Source organism: Parasteatoda tepidariorum, chromosome 2 (genome assembly GCF_982258835.1).
Source record: "Parasteatoda tepidariorum strain Cologne lab strain chromosome 2, Ptep-v5.0, whole genome shotgun sequence".
NCBI lineage: Eukaryota > Metazoa > Arthropoda > Arachnida > Araneae > Theridiidae > Parasteatoda > Parasteatoda tepidariorum.
The window spans coordinates 14,908,703-14,928,922 of NC_141756.1; the positions used below are offsets into that span (position 1 = coordinate 14,908,703).

General features: G+C 27.9%; 1 protein-coding gene across 2 annotated transcripts in view; it reads left to right on the forward strand.

The window, feature by feature from the left end:
- Positions 1 to 20,220, forward strand: part of LOC107456178 (proline dehydrogenase 1, mitochondrial) — a 32,385-nt gene that overhangs the window by 5,203 nt on the left and 6,962 nt on the right. For both annotated transcript variants that reach the window (XM_087156898.1, XM_087156899.1), the window contains exons 4-11: positions 279 to 422; positions 9,858 to 9,922; positions 12,668 to 12,855; positions 13,410 to 13,491; positions 15,803 to 15,895; positions 17,203 to 17,349; positions 18,461 to 18,556; positions 20,006 to 20,202. In XM_087156898.1, coding sequence (XP_087013024.1) covers positions 279 to 422; positions 9,858 to 9,922; positions 12,668 to 12,855; positions 13,410 to 13,491; positions 15,803 to 15,895; positions 17,203 to 17,349; positions 18,461 to 18,556; positions 20,006 to 20,202 — 1,012 coding nt within the window. The remainder of the gene's footprint in view (positions 1 to 278; positions 423 to 9,857; positions 9,923 to 12,667; positions 12,856 to 13,409; positions 13,492 to 15,802; positions 15,896 to 17,202; positions 17,350 to 18,460; positions 18,557 to 20,005; positions 20,203 to 20,220) is intronic.

The window sequence follows — 20,220 nt, forward strand, 5'->3', positions numbered from 1 at the left end:
CTATTTTCCTTTTATGGAGAAATTGTTTTGTTTTTTTTTTTCATACAGGAAAGCCTGCACATGAAAGTTCGATAAAAGCCAGGAGTAATGCTAATAGGGTAAAAGGAAGAAGAAAAAAAATTTATGACAAATTCATATTGAAGTATTGAGTCAACTTCCATTAGCACTTCATTGATTACATGTGCTTTTTTACAATGTTATGATTAGAAATGTACCTAAATGTACTAAAAATTGTAAAAATGTAATTTTGAAAATTAGATTTACATTTTGTGTTTTAGGAGAGATGAAAAAATATCAACCCTATGAAGAGTTTGCTGATAGAAGAAAATATGCTGCAAAAGCGAGGACATATTTTTATTTAAGTGAAGCACAATGTGAAAAAAATATGGAAATTTTCTTAAAATCTATTGATGCTGTGGCAGGTATATATTTCCTTCTGTTTTAATCTTCTCCAATATTAGAGGAGTTATGTATAGCTTTTGAATTTAAAATATGTTCTCTTTTGTCCTCAAAACAAACATTAATTTGAAAAACTACATAACTAGAAAATACTACATAATGTAAGAAAATTTGCAACTATTTTTCAAAATAATTTCAATAAATTTTGTATACACATTATTTTAAAATACAAATGTACTAATTCATGATGTTTTATGATTTAAATATCTTAAATTTTTTTTTCTTTGATGTTTTTTATTTCTATTATGTTCATTATGTATATAATTTGTGTAGTTTAAGGATTTATTTTAATATTAAAGACTTAAGTAACTTATACATTAAAATTATGCAGTGTAAAGAATTATAGAGAAATTTAAAAACCTGCATTTATGCATTTTATTGAAGAAAACAAAGCATGCAAAACTTTAATTTTTATTTAATTCATAAGTATCATATATCATACCTGCGAACTTTTGCTCTATCAGAGAATAATTAAGTGGCAGTGAAATTAAAAATAAAAAATCAATTGTTGTGAAAAACATTTTTATATATTTTGCTAAGCTTGCACATCATCTTGCAATAATCAAAGACTCAGATTCATATTTATTTTTTTCATATGTAGTGGTGATTAAAAATCTTCTAAATTATTGAAATGGAAGATCTTAAATTTTGCTATCACTTTAATTATGAAAATAAATTCTTTCGGAAAATCCAGAAAAATAGGCATTTATGATGTAAACGTTGTTTTGGAATTCTTAAGACCAATTGATATATTTTCTTATTACCCTAATGAATAATTAAGTAATTATTACGCATAAAAACAAAATGTATTGCGGCCACAAAGTTTTTATAGGCAAAAGTAAATTTTTTATTTTATTTTTAGAGTATACTACTTAAATATATTATTTGCTAACTATAAGAATTATATACTAATACCAATATTTGATTTGCTAAATTAGATTAAAGCCTCTGAAATGTATAAAATTTACTTGTAATTTCTTTCCACATTTTATGCTTTTATTTATTAAATTTGCTTGATTTTTAAATAAAACAAGGCTTAACACATTTTAAATATTTTTATTTAAAATGTTGATTACTATTTTGTTTGATTATTATTTTAATTTTATGATTCACTTCCTCGTTTCTTAATTTAATTTGTTTATTTTTCATTGACTGCATGTGCTACGATGCATGCAATTATACCAATATTTTTTTATAAAATCAAATACATAACAAGTACAATTACTAAATGTTTTCTAAAGAAATAAATGTCAGAAATAGAATTTTTAATTAGGTCTTTGAAATTTATCTTATTGAATTATTTGGTTTTTATACATTGTTTGTATTTCATATAACTATGATTATGATTCAAAAAATATGATTTGAAGTGTTTCATACCAATTTTATCAACTGTATATATATATATATATATATTTTTGCTGGTTGTATTTAGTATTTTACAATTAGTGCAATTTAACCGCCTCTCCACGCAAAAATACATGTTTTTCATCTAAATTTGAGGAAACACTTAATTAGCATTTTACGGTAGATTACTTTTTCAAAACTGTACTTTTAGGTTTCAATTAGCTTCATTTTGATTTTACATGCTTGTTTAGAGGTAAGACTAGATTAATTAATCAATTTTTTAACTAGTTCACCATAACCCCATATCACGAAGGTAGTGTAAACAAAAATAACTGGTATTAAAAATAATATAATTAAAATGTATTTAACCAAATTAGACAATTTATCATACAAATGAAAATAAATGTTAAATTTTAAAAAAATTACTAAATTTGATAAAAAGGCAGTTAACTAAACTCAATTTATAAAAATTATCCACCCTAGCCTCTCTCTCTCCTATACATAAATATACAATATTATACTTATATTATTTTAATAAGCTATATAATACTTTTATATTGTTATTGTAAAAAACTTTTACTCAGTTTTTTATCTGATGCACCTTATTGCTTCAAATTTTCTAAGTTTCATAATAATTGAATTGAATTAAATATATAATGATGTAATAGAATAAGAATTAACTGTATTATTTCTTTGTTAAGCTAAAAATAAATTTTGAAAAAAATACTTCATACTCAAGATAACAAAATCATATAGCGTTTGAAACTAATATGTGTCATTAAAAAATAAAAAGGTGGAAAAGAATAAAAAATTACCACGAGATTTTAACATTGTGTAACCCATTTTTTAATACAATTTTTAATGTAAGAAGAATTTAATTTAAAGTGACACTTTGTTTTTTCTCAAAAGTTTCAAAAAATTTATTTTTATTTAAAAAAAATCAATTTCCAGCAATTTTTGAGGAAATTTAAAAATTTAATAACTTTTTTCTTTTTTATTATTCGCTTTTTACTGATAGATAAATCTTTAAAAATATATTGTTACTGTTGTAACGTATCTTTCAACAAACTCACAGACAAATATGATTATAAACAAAAACAATTTATTAAAACACAACAAAAACAAAAAAACACACAAATTTCCAATCATGATTCAACAGAAGAGAGGAGAGGATCTCCCACGACTTACTCGCTCAAAATTTACTGACTGACTGCCTACCACGCATGCGCAGTCCGCCTCTGCCCAGCTGTGGTTAGGGAGATATTACAGACTCCTCCCTTCCCAAGAACTTTTTCAGGTAAATAAATGAAAAAGTTAAACTTTCAAAAATTTTACATTACTTTAACGTATCAAATATATAAAATAATATCAATATCATATATGAAAACACAGCACATATCAATTACATATATAAAAAACACACTATACAAATACAAATATTCAAACATTATTTTTACAGAATTTCAGATAAACACATTAAAAAGAAAATATTAATCATTATCTTTATAAAATAAAGAGATATATGAAATATAGCACATAAAATAAACACAAATGAAAAATGAATAAATTTTAAATGTTATGATTATTGTGATTTTAACCTTCACTTTTATGCAAATTATTTGCAATCGTTATCATCATTTTTTTTTTTTTTAATCTAAAGGAGCTCTACTTAAACTATCCGCGTTATTATTCAATTTCCCAGCTTTATGAATAATTTTAAAATCATAAGTTTGAAGGAATAAAGACCAACGCATTAAGCGCGGATTTGTACTTACATTTTTATTTAACCAAGTTAAAGGATTATGATCAGTTTGAATAGTGAAAGATCGTCCATCAATATAATAATACAATTTTTTTACAGCAAAAATAATGCAAGCACACTCTTTTTCTGTTGTGCTATACTTTTTTTCAGTGGGAGAAAACTTTTTACTTAAGTATAATATAGGATGTTCCTTCCCCTTTTTATCATACTGTGTCAAAACAACCCCCATACCTAAGTCGCTAGCATCAGTTTGAATGATGAATTCGTTATCAAAGTTAGGAGCATACAGAATAGGCTCACTTGAGAGTTTTCTCTTAAGTTCCTGAAAAGCATTTTCGCAGTCATTATTCCATTGAATGAGTCCTTTTCGAACTTTACCCTTTAAAGTTTCTGTCAGAGGGGCAACGATTGATGAAAACATGGGTATATATTGTCTGTAATACCCGGCTAATCCTAAAAAGGCTCGGACTTCTGTCTTAGTTGTTGGTTTAGGAAACTCCTTAATAGCCTTTATTTTCACTTCTCCAGGTGAACGTTTTCCGTTTCCTACAATATGGCCAAGATATTTAACTTCACTTTGAGCAAACTGGCACTTTATTGGTTTAATTGTTAAATCAGCTCTTTGAATTCGGAGAAAAACTTCCTTGAGGTGCTCTAAATGTTCCTCCCAACTATCTGAAAAAACTGCTACATCATCAAGATATGGAACAGCATATTTTTCACAGCCTCTCAACAATTGTGCCATCATTTTGCTGAAAGAGAATGGAGCATTCTTGAGTCCAAATGGCATCCTAAGAGGTCTATAAGTCCCAAAACTAGTACTGAAGGCTGCTAATCTCTGAGCATTCGGCGTTAATGGGATTTGCCAATAACCTCTAGTTAAATCTACTAGAGTAATGTATTTTGCTGAGGACACCCTTTCAATTAATTCCTCAGTATTCGGTAAAGGATAAAATTGTGTTCTTGTCACTGCATTTAATTTGCGATAGTCCACACACGGTCTTGGATCACGGCCTGGGATTTCAACGACTATCATAGGTGAAGTGTAGTCTGATTCACCGATTTCAATAATACCACACTTTAGCATTTTATCGATTTCAGACTTCAATATATCAGTTTGCCTAAGAGACATTTTATAAGGCTTAGAGAGGATAGGGGTATCAGAAGTCAGTATAATATCATGTTCAATCGAAGTGGTTTTTCCTGGTATGTTTGAAAAGTTCTTTGCAAACTTGTTTAACAATTGTTGCAGTTGATCAATTTGTTGTGAAGTCAGTCTTTCTTGAAGACTACTGTTGCATACAATGTCATTAAAATTATAAACGTTGGGACTTGGTTCAATATGAGGAAAGTCTATATCACTATCCACTTCACTTTCCTCAATTTTCATCGATACTAAGTTGACATATTCACTTCGTTTATAATAAGGCTTCAGCATATTAATATGGTAAACTTGGGATCCGTCCTTTCTCCCTGGTAAGTTTATGACGTAATTTGTTTCAGATATCTTCTTTTTTACAGTTCCAGGTCCTAGCCACTGAACAGATAATTTATTTGGTCTTGACGTTGCTAAAACTAAAACCAAATCTCCTTCGAGAAACTCACGCTTGACAGCATTTTTGTCATACCATAATTTTCTTTTTATCTGTACTTCTTCCATTTTCTCTATAGCTAGTTCTTGACATCTTTTCAAGCGATTAATTAACTGAAAAACATAATCTGTAACTGGGTTGGATTCTATGTCTAATCCTGTCCATTTTTCATAAAGCAAAGTTTCTGGTGTTCTAAGTTGTTTTCCATGCACTAATTCTGCGGGTGAGAATCCGGTGCTTTCGTGAGTCACTGTTCGAAGGGCGAAGAGTGCTGAGGGTAGATGTTTTTCCCAATCATTTCCTGCTTCCAAACATAAAACTCTCAAAATACGTTTTATTGTTCTGTGAAATCTCTCGACAGGATTGGATTGCGGATGATGTACAGAACTATGGCATACCTTTATACCGAAACGATCAAAAAATTCGCTGGTTAAATTGCTAACAAATGATGTCCCTTGATCACACTGGATTTCAACAGGAAAGCCTGATCTACTGAAAATATTAAGTAATGCATCTGTTACTGATATGGAAGTTAAATCAGTAACCGGTATCGCATCAGGATACTTAGAAGATAAACAAATGGAAGTGATGATGTAACGCTTCCCAGTTGGTGTGATGGGAAGTGGACCACAAGCGTCAATATTCAATTTAGAAAATACTTCCTGAATTATAGGCACAAGCTTTAAGGGAGCTTTCTTTTTCTCATTCGGTTTGCCAGCCCTTTGACAACTGTCACAAGATCTCACATAATCTTCAATATCTTTATAACATTTAGGCCAAAAGAAGTGACGGTTTAGCCTATCCTTCGTTTTTGTGACTCCCAGATGACCAGAAGTATCTTCGTGGCATAAAGTCATAATCTTGGCTCTGAACTTTTTTGGTATCACTATTAATTCCTTTATTTTCCCATTATGATCTTCTTGAATTTTCATTAATAGTTTATTTTTGATGGAAAACCTTTTACTTCGATCTTCAACTTCTTTATTTTGATTGGCAATTTCGAAGAGAGGTTGCAAATCCGGGTCTTTTACCTGTAAATTGGCAAGCTGATCTGTATTTATTTCTAGCAGTGAATCTCCACTTTCATCAGGAGGAGGAAATTGGAAATCATTCTCGATCATTGATTCAGAAGTAGATTCGAAGTTTTCAGCATGTTCAACTTTTTCTGGCTCCATTGCAGACGTAGTATCCTTAAAAGTTCCTTTTTCTGTGACGATTATTTCTTCTTGACAATTGTTCTCTCTCCTCTGTTTTCGTAATGTTTGTGCTCTTGTTTCAACAGTATTTATTGCTAGGGGTGCAGACATTTCTCTTAATTGGGAATCAGTAAGTAGTGACGCTGTACGATTACCCATTATATAGCGTCCTTTATCTAGTTCATGACGAACAACAGCGGCCTTTGTACTTAGGTCTCCACTTGGAAATGAAATTGTAACTTGTGCAAGAGGCAAACACACAGGGCCTTCATCAAGAGGTTGTTGCACCCAAATTGTCTCACCTGTAAACTTATTTGGAGATGTATATTTTCTACATATGACATCGATACTAGCACCAGTATCTCTTAATATAGGCATTAAGTGGCCATTCACTTTACCCACAACGGTATATGGAGCTAAATATTCATCTTCTATTCCTTCCACGATTCTGTTGATATTTACAACACCTTTTGGATTCCTTAGTGTTGGACACTGAGGACGAAGATGGTTGCTGGATCCACATTCATAGCACTTCGGAGTCCTTCGTTGATCAAATGTTTTATCTATCCCTGTTTCCCTACGATCATTTATGCAGTGGACATCCTTGTTTCTACTGTCTATAAATTCTTCTCTTCTATCATACACATTATCTTTCTTAAAGTTCTTATATCTTTCAGACAAAACTCTATCAGTTCTATAATTATCATATTTCGTAAAATCAGTGCCATATGCTGGCGGACTTGGTAACACTTTTGGCTTTGTAGGAATACTTCTAGAGTCTTTTGATTTTATCGTTTTTCGTACGTCATCAAATTCTTCTAACTTTCCAGCAAGTTCTACTGGAGATGTAATGTTACTCCATTCATCCAAATAGTACTCTTTAAATTCTTGAGGAACTCGTTTCTTCATCTGGTCAGTTATAATCAAATCTTTTAACTTTTCAAAAGTATCTACTTTTAATCCCGTTATCCACCCATCAAAATAATTAGAAAGTTCGTGATAGAAGTCTGGCCAAGTTCCTTCAGTTGATTTTAGATGCTTCATAAAAAGTTGACGAAATTTTTCAGGTGTAAGCTTGAACCTCTTCAGTAAAAGTCCTTTAACGTGTTCATAATCTTGGGCTTTATCATCAGGTTCACGGGCAATAATTTGTGTTATTTCATAAGGAAGTAAACCCAACAAATGTGTTATCCACAGCTCTTTTCCTATTTCCGCCCTCCGTGCTTGGCGCTCAAATAACACCAAATACAAACTAATATCTTCTTTAATGTCATATTTATGAATTAACGAGTGTATATCTTTTGAATTTTGCGCACCTTCTACTTGAGGAGTACCAGCCATCTTTAATTTAACTTCAAGTTTCATTCGCTCCCACTCAAATTCTCTCTCTTCTTTTCGCCGCATTGCCTCTGCTTCAGCTGCTTCTTTTAATTTCAACGCCTCTGCTTCAGCTTCCTCCTTCAACTGAACCTTCTTCTCCTCTTCCTTTCGTTGTTTTCTTTCCTCGATAAGGGTAAAAAATAATTCTTTAGCGAACTCCTCTTCATACATATCATCTTCTGTTATGGCTTTTTTCAGTGAAATTATTGTCATAGTTGGATTAACATCTATCTCTAACTCTGATGCTAACGCTAATAAATCTTCCTTTAATCCCTTGCCCAAGAATGCCATGGTTAAGATTGAATGATAAATCAAAAATTTAAGCCAACGAATTTTTACTTAAATGTGTAGATATTTTACCAAGGAAAAAATTATACCCTTGCTAACTCAAAGTAAATAAATATATTTACCTCAATTAAGTACTTAGCTAAACAATAAAATAATCATAAAATTTAAATTGAAACAAAACTGTAAATTTTATGACACTGTAATTTTATATTTTTTTAAATAGGTTATTTAATAACAAGGAACAGCAATGATGAGAACCAACCCAAAAACAATAAATAATAAGAAAAATATTATTCACCCGAGAAACAAAAATTTTCATGACTAAATCCAATTATAATGAATAATGTATCTCATAAAAATATTATATCAAAATATAAATCGTCATTTAAATCCTTAATTAAGCTAAAAGAAATGTCTAAAGATAGACGTGAAAATCAAAACAAAATATAAATGCTTCTATTCTTTACCTTCATAAACTCAAACACAAATTTGAAAGAAAAAAATATATAAGCAATCAGTATCTGTAGAAAAAAGATCTATGAACGGATTAAATAACAGCTCTTTCAAAAGCAATAAATACATCAAAGCAAGAAAGAAGAAAAAAAAAAGTATTCCATTTCTTTCGAAACCGCAATGATGAGTAAGCTAATTTCCCCCTACTTCCTGTTTAAAACAGAAATGTTTCTCATGCTTCGTTATTAATTTTATAATGATTTTACTTACAGAAATCACTTAATTTAATACACTCAATACATAGAAAACTATATAAATAAATATTTGCACTTTTCTAAGAGAAAAACAAATAACTTTCTTCAATATTATTATCAAAAAATGATTAGATATACAAAGTAATTATTTTACACTGTTTCAAAATATTTTTCGACACTTCTATTATATACTAGCACTCAAAATCAATATACTTACTGTTCTATTCACATAAAAAAATTGTCAAAACATTTTAAACAGTAACCAGTTTGTACCCGGAAAACAAAACTAAATTTTACGATCAGGATTATCACTTTTAATATTTAGACGATTTTCACTTTTTATATCTGGACGATATATTTTCGCATTATATATCTGGATGATATATTTTCACATTCTATATCTGGACGGTATTATATCAAGATAATATTGGTATATGTTAACCATGAGATTATTTCAGATATAATAAGGAAGGGTACCTTTTTTTAACAAATCGGAACACTTGCATTCAGGATGAATATTGCTTTGTAAACAAATCGAAAAGATAATACTGGTATAGGACAACCATTGAATTATCTCAAATATAACAAGGAAGGGTACCTCTTTCACAAATTGGAACACTTGTATTCAGGATGAATACTGCTTTGTAATTAAATCGAAATCGGAGCACAAATAACACACACAATAGCACATTCCTTAATCTTCGGAGAAGATTTTCAATTTTAAACGATCTCAAGGATTGAGATTATCTTTTTGCCAGGATTTTTATTTATTTCCATCATCAAATAATAGCACTTATTTGATTTTTAATCACCGAACCACAACGGTTCAGCCACGACTTTCGTATCTCGTCAGGTGCCTCCAATTTATTTGTCTGTAACGTATCTTTCAACAAACTCACAGACAAATATGATTATAAACAAAAACAATTTATTAAAACACAACAAAAACAAAAAAACACACAAATTTCCAATCATGATTCAACAGAAGAGAGGAGAGGATCTCCCACGACTTACTCGCTCAAAATTTACTGACTGACTGCCTACCACGCATGCGCAGTCCGCCTCTGCCCAGCTGTGGTTAGGGAGATATTACACTGTTATAATAATGCATTTTGTATTTTTTTTTCAGGAAATACTAAAGCAACAGGATTTGCAGCTATAAAACTAACTGCTTTAGGTCGACCTCAGCTGCTGGTATGGAATTTTTTTTCCTTACTCTCATTGTGTACCATGAGTTAACTAGTACTATGTTTTGCTGGTGACTTCATACTTACTTAACACTTTAGTTGCCAAATTCTTTTTTGATCAACTAGTTTTTTTTTTTTTTTTTTTTTGGTAATCTATATATATATTTCTCTTACACGGCGACAAAAAAAAGCCTCATTACAACTCCCCGAATGGCAACGCTAGAAAATCGACCAATGATTGCCGATAAAAATGTCACATGCCAAATCTATCTGAGATGGCTCAACATACAGCGCTTTTAAAAACGGAAACTGAAATAACCAGAAAGAGCATAAGCTAGGCAGAAGTGTGTAGTCTTTGTCGATAGATCTCTATTTTAGTATTTTGTCGAACGCTTTTTTTCACGAATTTACATATTATGAATTTATTTGACGATTTTTGATTTATATCAAGAATTTATTTGTTTTACTAGAATTTATTTGTTTATGCAGGTTTTTCCATTGCAATTCACTGACTTTGCAATTTAATGACTTAGTATTTACTAAAAAGATGTAATTTTTTTTTTAAAAAAAAGTTGTTATATGGATTTGAATGACTGTTTTGAATTCTTAGAATTTTGTGCATTTGCAATGTATCTAAGTTAGTAGCGAGCGAAGCAAACTTTGTAAGATTGCGTAGCAATTTTCGGGGATTGGCGAGCGTTAGCGAGCAGGGGGCGCAGCCCACTAGTAATAATATAATAATTTTGGTAATATAAATTTGGTATGAATAAAATATATTTAGTTCTCTATAATTTTTTTTTTTTGTTTCTTGCTTTCTTTCTCCTTCTTTAAACTATTTTTATGTTTACATTTTATTTCAAACATATATCCAAACGTGACCTATGTTTTTTTGTGATTTCAGTTTCGGAATTTTTTTAGTTTTTAAATAAATGAGGAAAGTAAAATATGAAAATTTTTAAACAAATCACTATTTAATGTGCAGAATAATTTATTGATTGTAAAAAGTATCACTTTTCAGAAAATTCGTTTGAGTGTTATTTTAATAATGTAACTACATTTGCAAAATTCATTCTCATTAATCATTTTTTTTTTAACTTTAAATGTTCACATTTAAAAAATAATAGAGAAAATGTTGATAATAAAAGAAATATCTATATTTTTATAATCTATTTTTATTTTACTGTTTGATAAAATTAAGTGTAAATCTTTTTTTTCCCATAATTGAAGACTTTAGTAGTAAATGGTTTAAGTGCTATTTTTGAAGAAAAACATTTTTAATCTTATTTAACTATAAAACATTCGTTTATTTTTTAAAATCTTTCAATTAAGATATTAGCGGATAAAGTATTCAACTCAGAGCCGGTACTAAGGACTTCAAATTATTAGCCAGTACATTAGCCAAATGTCAAAATTCTTAGTCAAAGGTGAATCTTAAGAATTTTTTGATTGATTTTTCCCTATAGTAAATTTCAAATCTAAATACAAATTTACAAAAAATTGAAATGTTTTATAAAATGAAAATTTAAATTAAGAATCAGTTTGCCTTTAAGGCTAAGTAAATGAGCAATGAATGGGAGAGAGGACGAAAAATGTAGATGTTGTTTTATTATCTTTAAGGAAAAGAAATTGGAGTAGGTTGGGGTTAATTTTTGAGAACTAGAGCAGTAATATAAGGATAAACCTGAAGCAAAATTATGTTATTGTCCCATTATTGTATATGTTATTGTTATGGAAAACATATTTTCTGAAAAAATATTTGGATAATAGTATGCATCTTACTACCGCTTAATCTGTTTTATTGACACAAATGATAAGAAAAACTTTATCACGCGAAATCGCGTGATTGGCAAATGAACGTGGTGATGTGTATTTTACTATTTTACCTTTACCATAGTTAGTTTCATGCTTACATAATCTCTCTTGTTGCTTACATTATCTAGAGAATGGCTTGTAGTCTATATTCTAGACTTAATATAATTCTAATTGGTTATGAGGCTTATCTAATGGAAGTAACTGCAATCAAATAAAAAGCACAAGATTTGTTCAGAAAAATTCTTTTTGTCCTTTTTTTTTGAATCGAGGAGAATTTGCATTTTTCTTTGCAGTTGATTTTTCAGATGTTGAATACTTAGCGCGAGTCTTGCAACACTTTTTGGAATGGAAGATTGATCAGAGTATTTTTGGCAATAAACAGTCTGTGGTTAGCCTTAATAACCTTGAATTTTCACTGCAAATTAAAATCCAAGAATGTGAATGCTATAACGCAAGCACCTTGAATGACTGTTTGATTTTCATAGATTTTGCCAATTGAAAGCAAGAACAGAAGACTCGACATAGTTTTCATTTGCCACTGTAAACATATAAACTTTAAAACTCATTTACCTCAATTCACTTAAATATCTCATGAATCCTTCATCCACTCAGATTTTCAATTATATTATATATTAAATTTTGTTATAATAACTTATAAAATGGAAAAATTAAGATTTTTGGATTATTGAAAGTTAAAAAATGCCTTTTATTATATTAGCTGTTTTGTTTTATATGAACAGTTTGATTTGTGCAAAATAACTTTAAAATGGTTTGTAGACTTGATATAATGTATGAAATATTTTAGCATGTGTTATATTTTTTATGCATTTTCATCGATTTAAAATGTTATTTTCTTTTACTGTTATTTCATTGCATAATTTTTTATTTATCATCATTATTTCATAAGTAATGAAAATATTTTATTATATGAATTCTGTAGATGCAGTTATCAGAAGTAATTGCACGCACAAGAAAATATTTTAAAGAAGTCACTGGTGCAAGTGAACATATTGTTGCTGAAGCTGTCTCTCCCACAGCGATTGCTCATAAATTAGAGTATCACAATATTAAGACAGATAACGAAGAAGTAAAAAAATGGCTGGCTAATATGGATTATGATAAAAAAGGGTATGATAATTCTTATCATAATTCTTATTTATTTTCTAATCAGATAACTATTATTTATAATGTTTATATGTTGAATTTTAGTTCCTCGTGTTAATGTTATTAATTATATTTTATTATCAATATTTCCTAATGTAATTTTTATCTTCAATTCTTTCTCTTAACTATCACAATTTTTTTAATTAAAAATGAACACTGCATTCTTATTGGCTGACTCAATTATTTATTTTTCTGGAAGTTGACTTCTGAAATGCGCCTCACTATCAATAATAATAAAAAATATGTATCTGTATCAAAACTAAGGTTTAAATTTAATCATTCTTTATTTAGAAATAGAAAAATGCGAAAAAAAAATTCAAAGTACTGAATCGATTGATTTTTTTAAATATATTTTTTCAATAAACATAAATATTTCAAAATTCAACTATAAAATATCTTGCATTGTCATCCATGAGTACCCATAAGTCACATGGGGTGATGCATGGTATAAATTTATCAATTATTATGTTACTGAATATTTTTTTTTCATTCATAAAATGTTTCTTTAATATTTATAGTTTAATGAACATGTTTTCATGGAGTGGTCTTGTAGATTTGAATTATGTAATGTCTGACCTTTTTAAAGTACCTAACCTCCAAGTAAGTTTTTTTAAATCACATCTTTTATAAAGTTTGTTCAGATTGTAAAAGTTAGTTTAAAATTTAAATTATTATCAATCTTTAATTAGCATCAAAGGTGATCAACTCTGGATGATCCACATGCAATTTTTTTGATACAAATAAGTTTATATAAATTTTTTTAACAGTAAAATAATTTTAATAAAATGAAAAACAGTATTCTTACTAATGTCTTAAACTATAATATGAAAGAAAAAAATAAATAATTTTTAAAAACTTTTTTATTAGAATCGAAATATTAAATAAGCAAATTATTTCAGACTATTGATTAGGATTTTCAAACAGTTCAGTGTTAATAAACTCAAAATAGCCTACAGACAATTCAATAAAGTAGCATTTCTTTCCTTAGTATATAATCTCAGATTTAAAGAAAGAAAATTATGAATACTTTGTAAAAATCGCTATTTTTTTATAATTTATTTGGAGTGTTTTGTTTAGAAAACCTTGTTTATAATTTGTTATTCATCTGCTGCCTGTTAGCCACTATATATACAAAGAGTACTCATAATTTATAGTTTAGTTTAAATCAAACTTTAATTCTCAAATCAAACTCTTTCTCGACATTCAGTCAGGAAACTTTTACCAAGATATGTTCAAATTTTGTTTAAACTTTCTGGTTGTCTTCAGAGCCTTTAATATATTATTTAAATGCCTTTTTGCTTTAATTTGTGGAATATTTCTTTTCTTTTTTCATTTATTGTTTTAATTTTTTTATTAACATTTTATTAAATCTTTATTCGAAATTTCCATACTACATTTGAATTGTGACATTTTGTCATGAAAATGATTTATTTATTTATTTTAAATGGAGATTTTTAATCAATTCAAAAATACCCCCTAGGAATTTTATTCATTTAAAGGTAAGTTTATATTTTATTCAATTATGCATGCAAAGGCTAAAATTGAATTTGATTTTAGATGCCAATTTATTTCATAAATTCGTTCTCCCTATGATTCTTTATAACTATTATATTGTTATATTTATTACAAAAACAGTATTATTAAAAATTAAAAAATACTAAATTTTAAAAGCAGTGACTCTAGACATAAGATAAAGAAAATGAAACAAATTTGTTTTGATTCAACAAAACAGTTAACAAAGTTTCAGCAGGTTACAACTGAAAATTTGCACTGATTTAAATACTTTTACATTAAATATATATGATTCAAATATATGAATGCTTTAAAAAAAAGAAGTTCAAATTATGTTAAGAAATAAATAAAATGAAATAAGTAATTCTTAAGTCAGTATCATTTTTATTAAAATTTGGTTGTAAAGAAATTTTGCATTAAGATAAAGTTTAAAAGTGAAGTGTTTTTTCTTATAAAAATGCAGCCCAACATTTTAAGTTTGAACTTTATTATTGGAAATGGCTTAAAAGTTTTGATTTGGAAAAAAAATATGTAATGATAATGAGAAAAAAAAATTTATTTGGTATAATTGATCAGTTTTTTTTTTATTATTTATTTCTAATATATAAGGTAATCATATTATGAGAAATATAAAAAAAGAGCAGAGATTAAAGCCCTTGTAAAACATTGTTAAAAAATACTTACATAACGTGTTCAGATAATTCCTGGATATCAATCTTAATTGCATTTATAAATACATGTTAATACTTCAAAACTCTTAAAACTTAAAAACCATTTGTTCTATTAACTCGTATGTAGTCTCAATTCATTTACCATATAAGAATACATGGGAAGAAATTATTACTTGTTTAAATATTAATATCAGATGTATAAATATGTATTAGTACAAATATATACGTTTTGTACATTAAACCCTTATAACTTCTATAAGTCCGATCGTCTCCAGATTAGCCTCATTCAATTCAGTGTTAATGTGGCAATTCCAAAATTCATTCAAATAGTGAACTTCGCTTGCCTGTCAAGAAGAAATGCAATTCTGCAAGAAGAAATGTAAAAAACTGAAAAAGTCTAACTTTACTGGACTATGAAGAGATGTTATAAGAAAATCACATTCTTATTATTTTCTTCCAAGTTTAATAGATTTTCTATTTCAGGTGGAAAATGAAATTTCGTTTTAAAATTATTAATACATTACTAAGTTTTGAATATTTATGCATATTTATAAGATATCTATAAAACATAAGTAATAGCACCCAACTTTAAATTCAACCTCACATCAATTTGTCAATTTTAAATTTCCGAACATCCCCATGGAAAATTTATACCTACCTGTTAGCAAGTAACCGGCATTTAATGAGTTTTAGTGATTTAATTTTTCTTTCTTCTTTTCGTACTTTAGAGTGGGCAAATGGAACCAATAATTGCTGCCCTTTGTCCTGATGAAGAAGAAATGTTTAAAAATATGATGAGGAGAATGCACAATATTGCCCGGGTATTATTTATTGTTTTGTTCTTTTTTAATGTAATTTATTTTATATTTTTATTTTGTTTATTCTGTAAAATAAAATTATTTTAATTTTTACATGATTATATAAATAATTTTATTGAAAACGTTTGATATTGAGATACATAAAGTTGTGCACTATTATTATTACTTTTTTTTTTACTTTTTAGTTAAAAATTATTGTATCCGTTTTAGCTGTATGAGTGTAGTTTTAGGTTAGTACTAAGTTTTTGCTAAATGAAAAGAATTTTCCTTGTGTGAAGTGCTTGATAATAAATTGTGAAAGTTTTTTTTTTATCTATCACAATAATAAATTTTAATTGCAAGTTTTTAACCATTTTCCAAATAAAAATAAAGCATTCTCAAATATAAAGTGATCATTTGTATCTATAAAATTTCAAGAAGGTGAACACACCTTTAAATAAGTGTCACACTTTATGTAAATATTTTTTTATAGAAAACGTTACTGAGATTTATATTGTTTAATTTTCAAGTATATAAATTATTTCTTATGCTGATCCTTTCTCTGTAATAAAATATAATTCACTTTATTATATACATTTATAATGAAGAATTTGGTCTGTCAAAATGAAAAGTTTCACAATTTTTAAGTCAATTTCACAGTTCAGAGTTGAAATTTCAAACTAAATATGTATAATGTGCAAAGTATTAATTAAACTAAAAGATGCTTTTTTGAAATTATATTTTATTCATTCATTAGTTTTAATCTAAAATGCTTTTGATGTCACGCTATCAATGAAACTTCTTTTGGGGAGTTTACAAAGAATAGCTGAAACAAGCTAAACTATAAGCTGGGCAGAATTGTTGCTGACTCTTATTTAAATAAACAAATAGAGCTATTTTGAAATTTTAAATAGCATTCTTCATTTATGCAGATTACATAATGTAGTGTAAGTTACATGTGTTTATATATCAGTGTGTTTTTTTTATTGTGCTCATGCCCAAGAAAATTAAAAAATAAACCATAAAACTAATATATTTAATCAAGAGGAACGCGTGTGAAGTTTTTTATTATGTCCTATAAGAAAAGTCTTAATATTATTGTGATTCTAAGTTGTATTAGAATTAACATTAATTATTCATTTTTCAAATTATTGTTAATTATTCATTTTTCAAATTATTGTTAATTATTCATTTTTCAAATTATTCTTAATTTTGAAATTATTATTGACTGAAAGTTGAAATAATTTCTACTTTCACATGTCTTTTAAATTTCTTCTGTTTAATATTTCATATTACACATATATTTAAAATGTACTTTTTCCAAATTATAGATCGCAAGAGAAAAAGATGTTCGTGTTATGATCGATGCTGAACAATCTTATTTTCAACCAGCAATAAATAGGATAACAATGGAATTGATGCGAAAGTACAACAAAAAGAAAGCAATTATATTCAATACTTATCAGTGCTATTTAAAAGTATGATTTTTTTATATCAATACTTTATTAGTGTTTTTGTGGGCATATTGCTTTAAAAAATATCTTAAAGGCTTAAAAAATGAGTTTTACTTTATTTTATACTATATTTTATTTTAAATATTTATATCAAGTTAATACTTTATTTTAAATATTTATATCAAGTTTATTACAATAATTACTGATAGATAGGCCATTGCTATCATTATTTAAAAGATAAATTTTCAAGCCAGCAAGGCCTGCGTGATATTTTTTTTCTCTACGAGCTTCACCCAAAGATTTTGTGATCACCATCGATTTATGCAAAAGTAAACTTTTACAAAATATTATCTGGAATGGCAACCAATATCATACTGTTTGCTCTGAAAATAATATTTTTTTTTCTAATTTTTAACTAATATTATTTTAGTAAAATATGGTGAGATAAAGAAACCCTTTGATTAATGATGTCTTTAAAACATCACTTAAGACGTCTGCACATCTGTCCATCTACCAATTTGAAATAAATTACAGTTTGTATCTTGCAAATAATTGAATCAGAGTGGTATATATGTTTCTCTGTTTCCCTTATTAATATTTTCTTTCTAAACATTTTATTTTCAAATTGTTGCGAAATCACGAAATAACCTATTTTCGTTTCATACATTGATCCAATGATCAATGTCCAATATAATTTGTCATCAGCTTTGTAAGGACAAACAAGAAAAGTCTAAAAGCAGAATTCATTTCAAGCTTGGTTTAAGAGACTCTCTCTCACTTTTGGCTAAAAACTTTCCTTGACTTTCAAGTCCTGATTAAAAAAATATTTGCATAAAAATGCGCTCCAGAATTAAATAAGTGTGCTATAAATCAAGAAAATGCTGGAGTACGGTGTTACTGAAATTTTATTTATTGTGCTTGAAAATCCTTAATTTTCTTTAATAGTGTCTAAAAGCTATTGTAACAAAAAATAGAATTGTGGCATTAGCAATGATGCAGCCTATATGATGATTATGGAAATTTTCATTGCTGTTACGGTGCAGAATTTTTGACAGAAATTATTGTAAATGCGTTTGTTCATATAAAGAAAAAAATGACAATTGTTATTTATTAAAATATTAGTTTATTTTTGTAGGAGGCATATGATAATGTTGTACTTGATCTGCAACTAGCTCGAAGACAGGGGTTTTATTTTGGTGCAAAACTAGTTCGTGGAGCCTATATGGAACAAGTAAATAGATAAAATCTTTCATTTCTTTTTTAATTATTTTTATGATTGACCAGTAAAATAAAATACTTCTGGGATATTGCAATTTTTAAACTTCTTAAATTAAGGAAAGAAAGGCTGTTACCTAACCATTAGCTGAATATCGGGCAAAGTTGGCTGATGCCCAGCTAATGGTTAACCAATATCCAGCCATTGGCTTGGCATTAGCAAAATCATGAAACTTCAACATCTATGCATCAACCTGTTATTTGTTTGATATGGCTGGACTGGTTGATGATTATTTAGTACATCTTGTGTATTGTTAGTTTTTCTAAAAATAAACTTATTTTTAAAAAAAAAACTCTTGAAAGATTGTAGCACATAGTTATCAAAAAAATAGTTAAGTTTAGTTGTAACTATCATTCTTTATATTTTAAAAAATGGCCACAATTTTGACTTAAAAATTTTTGCTTGGTACCTAGTTAACTAAAAACAGCTTTATATAGTAAAACCTTTTGGGCGCGACCACTCTCCATTCCACAGTAAAATGGTCGTTGGTGGAGGTTGGTCATTCTTAGAGGTTACCTCCAGTGACTTCAAAATTGTTATCAAAGGTACATGATTTTTCGCAAATGATTTTAATTTTAGTCGCTGTCATTTTCTTGGTGTGTAAATTCCACTTCCATTGGTGTCATGAAAAGATGAATCTATCAATAAAATTTAGCATCTATTAATGATCCCAACTGATATAACTATGTGTAAAAACAAATTAACCAATTATGAATGATAAAGCTATTTTAAATAAATAAATAATAATGTTTTTGTTTAAGTTTGCATTTAATTTTATATCATAAAAATTAGTTAGCTTTAAAAGAGAAGAAGAGGTTTGTTTGTGTGACATGCTTGTTTTTTCTAAAATAACTTTTTTTCTAATTTTGCTTTCAACTCTAAAGGTAAATCATTGGCAGCATTGTCTTTAGTGCACTCTGATTGCAACATGAGGTTGTATCGTCAAAAAGAGCTCTCTAAATAAGACTCTCATACAAATATTTTGAATAAGTTTAAATCTACTTATTTGTTTTGTTAAATTTTTTCTTTTGATATTTTTTCATGTTAATTTGACCTTTTCCACATTTCGCGCAGCTGTTTGCCTGATCGCTGGGAGAGGTTTTAATGGTCTCTCCTAAGGATTTTCTTCAACACAAAGTCTATGAATAAAATTCTGTGCCTCCCTGAAGTGGTCTTAAATATAGGTGTTCGGTACATAGAGGTGATTTCTCCTTGAGGTTTCACTGTACTAGTTTAAAAATTATTTTTATATATTTTTTCAAACATCGTACTTATGTAGTTAGTTTTATCCCCATTTTAAAGTTAGACCTTTTATTGCGCATAATGTAATTTTATTTTGAATTTTTATTATATTTTAAGAAATTTTCCTTTTCTTTCATAAAATGAAAAAATAAATAAATTTAGGAACGAGTTAGAGCCAAAGAGGTCGGTTATGAAGACCCCATTAATGAAACTTATGAAGCTACTACAGAAATGTATCACAAGACATTGAATGAAGTACTGAGACAAATTCTTGAAGATATTCAAAATAATGATGAAAAGAAAATTGGTGTCATGGTGGCATCTCATAATGAAGATACTGTTAGATATACTGTGCAAAAGTGTGTATTATTTTTTTT